The 10,926-nt window shown below is 47.3% G+C and overlaps 1 protein-coding gene across 4 annotated transcripts; it reads right to left on the reverse strand.

The window, feature by feature from the left end:
- Positions 1-836: 836 nt before the first annotated feature.
- Positions 837-7,173, reverse strand: KBTBD11 (kelch repeat and BTB domain containing 11). Of its 4 annotated transcripts, none has more exons than XM_073000702.2 (2): positions 7,040-7,173; positions 837-4,604 (listed from the first exon to the last, which is right to left on the reverse strand). In XM_073000702.2, the coding sequence occupies exon 2, from the start codon at positions 4,552-4,554 to the stop codon at positions 2,635-2,637; it is 1,920 nt and encodes a 639-aa protein (XP_072856803.2). In that variant the 5' UTR covers positions 4,555-4,604; positions 7,040-7,173; the 3' UTR covers positions 837-2,634. The 4 variants fall into 4 exon arrangements, with proteins under 4 accessions (XP_072856803.2, XP_078244954.1, XP_072856813.2 ...); XM_078388828.1 differs by lacking the exon at positions 7,040-7,173 and adding an exon at positions 6,859-7,020; XM_073000712.2 differs by lacking the exon at positions 7,040-7,173 and adding an exon at positions 6,053-6,156.
- Positions 7,174-10,926: the final 3,753 nt, after the last annotated feature.

Here is a 10,926-nt window from a genome sequence, read left to right on the forward strand (position 1 = left end):
GGCAGTACATTATCACATGTTTTACTTCTACTGGTTTTCTTTTTTCTGGAGTTGGGGTGAGGAACAGTTCCTATTCTTAGTAGCCTACTTGTAGACAGTTCATTTAAGCACAAGCGCTGAGCTCAGCTCGGAAGTTCCCTCAGCTTGGTGCTCCAGATGATTGCTTGGTTTGCTAACTCCTAAGGTCAGCAGGGATTCCCTTAACGACCTGCCGTATTTGTACATGCCTGTGAATAGCCGTAGAATGCACACAAAAAAAGTGAGATATAACAGGACTCTTCCCAACAGCTGTGTATAGGGGTACTCTGCCTGCAAAAACTGACAACATGTGAAATTGTCGATTTTTGTCCAGTTAATATGCAATATTAGTTTACATTTCCTATAAATTAATCCTATATTTTATGACTGAATGGTTTCAACTTAGAAACTAAAAGACACGATGCCCTACAGGACACTCCAGATCCAATGGTTGTGCGGTGAATGCAGTGCGGTCCTCGGAGATGAGGGCTGTGGGTTCTCATAGTCTCTCAGCCACACAGTTACTGGATGATCTGGGCTCAGTCATCTCTTCTCACACTAACCTGCCTTCTACAGCTCTTCGGGAGAAAAAGGGAAGGACCCCTTCTAAAGAAAGGGACGGAACAGAAATCAAGAGTAGAAGTAGAGTTAACCTAAATATTAAATCTGGAATTAAAGTCTCTTGACTTCTGTGGGGCCTCCTTCCAAATGCAGTGGCTTCAGCACGACCACTTGTTCTTCAACACTGTCCTCCATGAAACAGCATGGAAATAATTATGTAAACTGGGCAGGGGTGGGTGGGTGAATTCTGTGATTACTTTTCATCTCGTAGCAATATATCTCCCACCCCACCCCAAGCTTCAGGACAATCTGCTTTGCAAAAGGAGAAGCCGTCCAAAAAGAGTTTCTAATAAGGCATGCTGTCTGAAAGATACTGTGAAAACTTCCCCTTGTGCAGGCCTATGCAGCTCTCCAGATTCAAGTCAATGGATCTAGTCAAATTTTAATATATATATTGGTTATATATAATATATATATTGGTTATATATATTATATATACACATACAGTATTCAATTTTGTTCCATGTAATGTGGAAGATAATACAGCCCAACTAGCTTCAAGAATGAAAGCTGTTCTCCTCCTCCTCAGAATCTATCGGTACATAACTATTCAGCAAAAGAGTGAGAATAAAAACATAAAAGTTATACGGCCTCTGTAGATAATGAACTCAAAAAGTAAATTATTAACCGTAATAAAATTGCAGGTTGCCAGGGGAGAATGGAAATGGCCTTTTCCAACAAACCTCCTTGCTTCCTTCCATCAATAATAGCAGAACTGTTTCTTGTCAAAGAATTCTGGACATGCAAGTGAAGCATTTCAATGGTGTGCCTCTAGTTTCCAGTAAGCCACATTTGGTTTTCATTGACATGCACTGATCTGCCGGTAAGAGCAATGAACTCAAAGGAAAAACAATGTTTCTCTCTCCCCCTCTCTCTCTTTTTTTAATCCTCTGCTAAGGACTCACTGCTTATGTGTTAATTCCTGCCAATCTGTCAAGACTGGAGCACATGACTCATACTGAGAAATCACGACTGAAAGCCACCATGCATACGTTTAGACCACAACTGATTGTACATTTCTGATCACTTGTTTCTATGCACATGTACATATCGTTTTTTTTTTAAAAAGAACCAAACCAGAACCAAACAGATCCATAAATGGCTTTGTTTTTAGTTTGCCTTTTCCCCCCATACGCACATATGGGAGAAATTTAACTTGTCTCAGCCCTTTCATGTCTGGCTTCTGTTAAACTGTATAGTACAGCTGCAACTTCCTGAGGCTGTATAATGCTATGTTTTCAATAAAGACTCAATTAAACTTGAACAAAAAAGTGGGGGTGATTCAGATGATGGTTGATTGCTTCTCTAACACAAGAAGCACATTCTTACCATGCTAACCTTTTTAAAAACACGTAACGCATCTTACTCATAGTTTGCAAGCTTTTTTTCCCCACCGGTTACTATTAACATCCAAAAGAAAAACAAGGGGAGAAGAAGGGAGAGAAGAGGGCAGCAAAAGGTCCCCCTTTTTCCATAACAGGTACATAAAGAAATTTCCCAGAACTGAAAATCCTAAGACTTGTTACTTTCCTGATTTTTTGAGAGCCCTACAATCCCATTAGACTGAAGGTGGCACTGACATCGTACAACAATTAATCTATCTTAGCCGCCTTTGCTGATTGGTGTATAAAAGCGCCAAGAGATGAATTCCTTCTTGCATGACATATCCTAGAAAAGCTTTCAATATTTACAGCTCGCTGGAGTCCCCTGGATTCTCCAGCACGATTCTCCATTGCGGTGCATGCATGTGTACATTAAGAACATTCCTGACAATGCTCTTCTGTGTTTGTTTCTTCAGCTGCAAGACGGTGTTGCCAGACAAGTGACTTTCGCCCTTCAGTTAAACCTCTGTTGCTTTGGTGCTCCAATTACCGATGCTAGCAGACACGCTTGCTGGTTCTTCTCACGGTAGGAAAGCCTACGCTGTGGACATCAATACCTAGAACAGACGAATGACGTGAGTTGTGTGCCAAGATGCATTCCCAAGGTCAGCTCTCACAACGCCAGAGGGCTTTCTGGCTCCCCAGTTTTTTCCTTCTCTGGCAAGGTGAGCACAAATGGGAGAAGGACCCCTTTGGCATCATACGGAGCCTTGAGGAACTCTGCGTCGAAAGTGCCTTTGAGGCCACCGTCAGCTTCCACCTCGCCGTTCTGGGACAAGTTAAAGCACAGCATTCCAGTCCGGTTGACGCAGTAAATGGTGTCGCCCAATGCAGCGCAACGGAAAGGCTGCACCGGGCTGCCCGTGGGGCGGAAGGAGGCACACTGACTCCAGTGTTTGGCCACCGTATTGTATCGGAAGACATCCACCCCGCCTGCCTGCCCTGGTTCTCCACGACTGCTGCTCACATCAAAGCGGTAAATGAAATTCTTGTAAGCCACCATGTCCGTGGAGCGGCGCCGGCTACTGTTGTAAGGGCACTCCTGCCACTCACCCCGCTTGGGGTCATACTTGAGCAGGCGGTAGAAGAGCGACCCCCCTGACACGTAGATCTCCCCATTGCAGGTAGTGGCTTCGTGGGCTACGGCAAATGCTCCTTTGGGCAACGGGGCCACCACGCTCCAGCGGTCCGCCCGGGGGTCGTATCTCTCTACCGTGAAGAGGCACTCTCCTCCCACCGCATAGAGATAGCCGTCCAGGGCCAGGAGCTTCAGCTGAGAGCGAGGCTGCCCCATCGGCCTCACCTGGCTCCAGGTGTCCGTCAAGGGGTTGTAGCAAAACACTTTGTCGGAGAGCTTAGCTCGCTGGTCCCCCAGGGCAGCGGCGGAGATGCCGCCGGCCAAGAAGAGGTAGTTGTAGAGGACGCACATGGCGCACCCCTTGGCGTTGGCCTCCTCGGGCAGGCGGGTGAGCACCTCCCACTCCTTGGAGGCCTCCTGGTAGCTGTAGAGCAGGTAGCCGCTCTCGTCGAGGGACACCACCGAGGAGGGGCTCTGGGGCCGGCTGCTCTCGCGGCTCTGCGGGCGGCTGCTCGAGCCGAGCCTCTCGAAGGCGTCGCTCACCTCGGCCACCAGCAGGCAGGGCTTGCCGGCCTCCAGGCGGCGCCGGAGGATCAGGTCCCGCTCGGCGCCGCTCAGGCGCCCGTAGACGGCGGGCTCGCGCAGCACCTGCAGGTAGTGGTCGCTCATGAAGCGGTAGGCGGCCTCCCGCAGCTCGGCCAGGCGCTGCTTCTTGGCCAGGGCCAGGAGCTGGTAGCAGTTGTCGAGGCGCAGCTGCGCCCGCATGGCCTCGGCGGCGCAGTGCAGGGCGCACGGCATCTGCAGCACCCGCGCCCCGCTCACCACCTCGGCCAGGTTGTCGTGGCGCACCTCGCCCATGCGCGCCGTGTAGACGTACTCCAGCAGCAGGCGCAGCGCCCCGTAGCTCACCCCCTTGACGCGCAGGATGTCCCGCGAAGAGCGGGCGCGGAAATAGTCGCTCTTGGCCGCCAGCACCGCCTTGTGCGCTCGGAGGCGCTGCCCGGACACCTCGATCACCAGGTCGGGCTCCCCGCACCCCTCCTGCGGCGGCTCCCCGCCGGGCCCGGGCCCAGCGCCCGAAAGGTCCGGCTGAGGCGGCGGCTGGCCGCGGTCGCTGGCCTCCTCTTCCTCCGACTCGGAGGCGGCGTCGTTGATCTCCCACGGGCTGGGCTCCACGCGACGGCTGCTGCTGCCGGTGCTGCCGCTGCCAGGAGACGACGAGGGCGAGGAGGCTGCGGCGCCGGGCGCCGGCGGCGAGGCTTGGCCGGGCGAGCGGAGGCACAGGGCCGCGTCGAAGCTGCAGGGGGCCGGCGAGGGCAGCGCCGCGCCCCCGCCGTTCTCGGCCGCGGCCTCCTCCGTCGCGACGCGCCCTTCCATCGCCGGCCCTTCCTCGCCGGGAGCTTTTCCTGGAGAGGCGAGCCGCGGCTCCTGCTGCTGCTGCTGCTGCATCATCATCTCCCTCTCCCCGCGGCGCTTCCGGGCCTCGCCAGGGTCCCCATTCTCACCTAGAGGGAACAGGAGGACACAAGAGGCGGCTGAGTTCTCCATCCCGTCCCACGCCGGCGACCCAACCCCCTCGCCTCTCCCCAGGGCGGCGGCTGCTGCTGCTTTAGAGGCGGCCTGCCGAGGACGCCCGCTTTTGCTCGGCTCCGCGCTCCTGGCGCGCGCCCAGCTTCCGCGCTGGCTCTTCCCCCCCCCTCCACGCACCCACCCACCCCGCGCCACCCGCCGGGCTTCTCTCTCCGAGCGAGGCGCGCTGGGCGGGCGCTCCCCGCTGAACTTTCGAACCGCCGAAGAGGCGGAGAGCTCCGCCCGAGCCAGCGAGCGGGTCGGCAGCCCGCTCGCCCTGCTGGCTCGGGCCGGAGCCCGCAAAGATGAAAGAGCAGCCCAGCATCTCCGGTCCGAGGAAGAGGTGGGGCCGGAAAAGTTCCGGGAATTTCCCCCCTTCCCAGTGATTTTCTACCACCCGCAACAGGCGTCCGGTATTTCCTCTGGGCATCCTCACGTGGTTCTCCTCGTGGATAAGGCAGCGCCTATTCAGTTCCTCCTTCCCGAACACTTGCTTTGCTTTAATATGCATGTAATCCTCTCTTACCCCCTTGTACGCATCGTGCCAAGATAACCTCAACGGCTGCACCAAGGGAAACTTAACTCCATGCTTTCTAGATTATGCAAATAAACTTAATCTTCACATATGCACATAACTTGTTCAGCAATGCTGAGCCCTAAGTCCCCTGCTCTGATTACTGATCAACTTGCTCAGTTACAAAGCGCCTTCCTTTCACTTCCTCGGCTTCTGTTTCTAAACTATCCCAACATCGCCCAGAGCTTGAAACTTGATTTGACAGTGAAAACTATGAGGATTTCCAATTAACCTGGGTTGGTGAATCTACATAGCTTTGCCTATTAAGCCCATCCTGTTTCTTATAACCCGCAAAGGCAATAAATACTATACTCATTCAGAAATAGCCCGAATCCACTCTCCTTTGCTCACAAACAAGGGTGCAGCAGAGTGGAGGGGAGATACCTTCACCTTTTCACTTGCCTCCTCCTAAAATCCATTCTCCCCAAGGATGCATAAGCAAGGCCTTATGGGTACTGGACAGGGTGGGAAACTAAGCATAAGTGTGGAGGAAAAGCTCCTTTCAGAAAAGAGCGGAACTGAGCTTGGTCACAGAGTGGAACAGTAGTCGTGGCTATGCTCGCTTCTGTGCATAATGGCCTTCCCAGGGAGTGCACGCCTTTTTACCAAACAATGTGTGTGTGTGTGTGGGGGGGAACTTTCCACAAAGAACTGTATCAGTGTCCTGTGCCTGCCTGAAAGCTGGAACTTGAATACTTAGAGGAGAAATTATCAAGTTGTTTTTCTGTGAATCCAAACTCAGCCCATGCATTATAACAACTGTTGCTCACTGTTGGGTAACTATATCATTATTATAGCAATCACTCTTACATTCAACTCAGGGTTTTGCAGAGTGGATTCCAGGTCTTTCAAATCACCAGTAACAATGTCCCCAAAGCATGCTGCTGTGGTGGTGATGCTATTTAACCATAGCTATTACCGTCTTCTAGCTACTCTCATCTGTACATCAAATATGAATGAGAAGCATAACATGAGTGTAAACATTTCCGCATGTGATGTAAGACTGAAGTAGACCTTGAGATGAAACTGTTTAGCTTTGGATTAAGTAATCAGGTTTTTGTCTGTTTGTTGTTTGCAAATAGTATGAACCTGTAGGATTGCAAACTAAAGGCTCTCTAGATGACGCCGGACTACAGTTTTAGCCAGCGAAACCAGTGGTGAAAGATGACAGGAGCTGCACTCTAAAAAACAACTAGAGGACCTCACATTATAAGGAACATGTAGCAGAGTACACTCCTCTTAGCGCACATAAATCTTTTATTGATTCTATGTAAGTTCTTTCAGGAGCTTTTTGGACAACAATGTAGATAAATACAGAATAAGGTTAGATTTTGGCTTCAGTCATCTATTTGATGTGACTGATTTGTCAAACTGTCCTTTTGTAATTTAGGACTCTGCTTTTATCAATGGAGTCCCTCCAACTTTAAATCATCCTCCACTGAAACAAACCTACAACAGTGGCATTTGAAACATTTCCACCAGTGTAATGGGGAAAACTACACCTTGTGGCTGAGTAACACATGATTTTACTTAGATGGATTCATTCTGATGAGTTAGTGCTTGTTAACTAGTTGACAGCACTCAAGGGGTTGCATTTATGATTATGGTCATGCTACCTGAAGCTCTGGTGATGGATGGCATCCTTTGTATTCTTCCTTCAACGTACAAAGCTCGGGAAGTGTGGACCTTTTTAAATGCTATTATTTTCCAGGGTTAGAGAGTACTAAATATAATCATTCCAAATTGTACTTCTTCTGAAAATTATTTCACTGTAGTAAATTAATTGCAATACTGTACATTGTCAGAACATTTTAGAAGGAGACTTCTTCATCCAGCTCCCCCTCGGTCAGCAAGCTAACGTAAGAGCCTCCGTTCAGTTTCAAAGGCGTCTTCCATTCCTTACAGATCCATTGTACATCTTTTCTCCACCTAAATTAAGAAAAAAATGTGATTATAGTTCAGTTTTTAGCATGAAACATGACCTGTATTAATCAGGCCTGAGCACACACACACACACACACACACACACCATCTAGATCTAGCACTATGCAGTTAGTTCAGAACAATGCCAAGTGGACATGGTTACAGATGTGTATTTCCACCCGCATCAAAGGATACAGCCCATTCAATGTAGAGAGCAGTTGTTCTCAACGTTGGGTCCCCTGATGTTCTTGGACTAAAACTCCCAGAAGTCTCTACCATTAGCTGTGCTGGCCACTATTTCTGGGAGTTGTAGTCCAAGAACATCCGAGGACCCAAAGTTGGGAAGCACTGCTCTAGAGCCTTGTTTAAGCATTCTGAAGGGAGGGAGTGTGCCAGTCCTGCTGCCCTCTGTCACCATTTCCATGATGGGAAGGGTTATGTTTTGAAAAAGAGGATTTTTAATGTGTGGATGCTCTTCGTTTAGCAGATCTCGACAGGCCTCTAATGAAGCCTTTGATGAATCCCAAATTCACATTGGCAGTGTGCCTATACATTTAATCCCTCTTCCAGACATGGCAGCCTGAAATGGAGGAGACCTGTAATCCTACAGAGGTTAGGGGTATACAGGCAAGTCTCACACCCAGTGCTCCCCACCTCCCACTTGGATGTCAATTAAACCTTTGAATGGTTCATTGAAATATATGAAGAGATGGACGCTTGAGGCCCCATTCACTTGAATGCACTTACAGCACTCTATGACTGGGAGCCCTGTCTTATCAAGGCTTCCAAGCACACATGCACAAGCAAGCAAGGGCCTCTTTAGATTTGTGTAAAATGTGCAAAGATCTAGTAGTTGGCAGACAGGTTGGGAGTGCAGGTTACGGCATTTAGGTGCATGCCTCTCACCTCTGCAGGATTCCCACCCTACCTGCTTTCAGACAAAGACAACAGAATAGGTCTCTAGCTTCACATATAAATCTCCTCTGCTGGGTTTGCAGTGAAAGGGCTGTGATCCCCAAACCATTTTTTTTCCTTGAGTAAACCTCATTTGATTCATCTGATACAAGTAGGCTGAGGAATCTTCTATGGAAACATTGTGATGCATGAGAAAAAACAACTGGCCAAGGGTTTTGTCCTGCTCCCAGGCTGACAGTTCACTGTCCAGAAAATCAGTTCAGTCATCTGATGTCAGTGTGTGTCCAACATATGACAAATTACCTTTTAATTTATTACTTAAAATTATAATCCCATCATAAAACTGTCATGCTGGTGGCATTCTTAGATGCATGTGTTTGGAGGAGTAGCAAGTCTCAGCATTTGGGCCTAAACGATCCTACAGTTACCCTGTTGATTTACAAAACTGAAAATATTCTATGCTGCTTATTATGGCCTTAAGCAGTTTGTATAGCCAGTACTCTCTGACTGGGTAGCTCAGGGAAACAGGTATCTAGCTGGGAGTTTGATTTCCCACTGTGCCTAACGGGAGAAGAGTTACTTGATGTAGCCTTGACCAAGCTGCAGATTCCCAAGGGGCTCCCAGAAGGAGAAATAGCACTAATAATATTATACAATAGTACTTTGGCTTATGAATTTAATACATTTCCTGGAACGTTACGTAATGCAAAAAATTCATAAACCGAAACACGGATTGCCGTAGGAATGGGGGCGGCGCTAAAAACCTCCAGGCACAATGCATCCTGGGGAAACTTCCTTAGTACTGCGGGGGGGGGGGGAAGGTAAACAATGCATCCTGGGGAAACTTCCTTAGTACTGCAGGAAAAAAAGGTAAACCGTTCGTAAACTGAAAATTAGTTTAACTGAGGCATTCATAAATCGAGGTACTACTGTACCTTTATTACAGACCATACTAATGATTTTATAACTAAGGTGGTAATTCATATTAACATTAACATTTGTGTTTTCTATGCACACTTTGAAATACTGCAAAAGCAGGAAAGATCCTTCACTTATGTGTCACTGAAGCGCACTTTATCTTGCATCAGCAGCTCCTTTACTAGATTCCTTCAGTTTGCCTGCTCAAGAAGAAAGAAACTTCTTGTACTGTATTTCAGAAAAGTAGTGATTCAAGTTTTAGACAGCTTTCTTTTCCAGAAAGTCATTTTTAAATTTTTAAATTGCAGAACTCAGTACCAATCAGACTGCTGTTATGAAACAAGCTGTTCTCAAAGAATCTTCAGCAAAGCTATGCAAACATGAGAACAATGCTAAGCAGAATGCAAAAGTTCAAGAAGTTCTGATATGTAGGGCAAGAACTGGATGTGTGTGTGCATGCACACCCATGAATCAAATCCACTTTTAAGGAGTCCTTTACTCTTACGAGCACGCAATCTTATTGAAAAGCTAGGAAAAAACTTCTAATGCACTGTAATAATTCAAGATTCCCTGTGTGAATCTAGTCAGTCAGCTGAAACTTTTCCTTTGTTAAAGAATTCATAGAGAGGTTTTGGTGTGTATGTGTGTGTTGGTGCTGGTGCTGCCATTAATTTAAACTGTGATTAATGGAACTGTAAGGAGGTAACAACCATGGGAATCTCCTGCAACCATAAATTGTGCTGACAATCTTGGCAGAGGTCCCTAGCAATGTCCTGGACATGTGCCCCTCCTTTAACAAACGGAGACTTAACTTGGCTAAGAAAGTCTTGGCAGTGACATGCAGTCTTCTGAGCAAGACTCATGTTGTTACTATTTACTGAAGGTCACATTTCTTAAGCATTTGCACTATGAATATTCTAGTCACACATTCACCGTACCTGCTTTTTTGCAATGGATCAATAAATAGGTACAGTAGCTATTTTATTTTATCCTTTAAAGCTCTGTTATTTTCACCAAATGTCTGATATATTTGTATATCAATATGACCAAGGCTTCTGCGCTGCCCAGTCACACTGCACCACCACTCTCCACTGAAATCAGAGGGTATGATCACCTTGCATTTAGAAATATATCAATCTCACTGGTTTTATTTCTACTTGGTTCTTAAATGATACGTTGCCTGGACCTCTGTCATTAATAGTGAATAGCATTGATGTAATCACTGGTGGCAGCTGAACGACATGTTTGTGCCTTTGCTTGGTGATACAATCAAGGGGCAAGAGGGAACGTGACAGTGTGCAACTCTTTTTGTTTTCCACAATCACTGAGAAGGTGTCAGAAGACACAGGGAAATCCTTCAAAAATGTTTTGCCTGTTTGTTTCTTTTTTAAAAGAGAGATATGATGACCCACAAGTATTCATTATACTGAGCTGAAACAACAACATATAACTGTAACAGAGTTTTGGACATCCAGAAATTCAGTATTTTTAAAATTCTGAATCAAATCCAAACTTTGGAGCTACTTCCCATCCATAATACCCAGCCAGAGTGCCCAGGGGTCATCCTGACTGGTGATGGTGGGCGTTGTCATCTCATGTATTTGGAGAGAGCCAAGTGAGAGACAGCTGGTGTTTCTCGTTGCTGAACCTAGCAAAGTGGCATACAGATCCTACACTGCCACTGGACTGTGATCCCTCACATAAGGAACTAAATGAGATCAAGAGCTACAGTTACAGTACTGTATATTTTAACTACAGATTTCAGACTTTCAGAATTGGTTTGGTTTGTGAGATCCCCCTCATGGATGAATAATATGATGAAAACTGGCTAACAGTCTATACACAAATTCTGACTCCCCACAAATACCATTTTTTTCCAGTTTATAACACCATCGCTTATAAGACCCACCACCACCACTTTTTTCTAA

This window comes from Pogona vitticeps, chromosome 1 (genome assembly GCF_051106095.1).
Source record: "Pogona vitticeps strain Pit_001003342236 chromosome 1, PviZW2.1, whole genome shotgun sequence".
In the NCBI taxonomy this organism is placed as follows: Eukaryota; Metazoa; Chordata; class Lepidosauria; order Squamata; family Agamidae; genus Pogona; species Pogona vitticeps.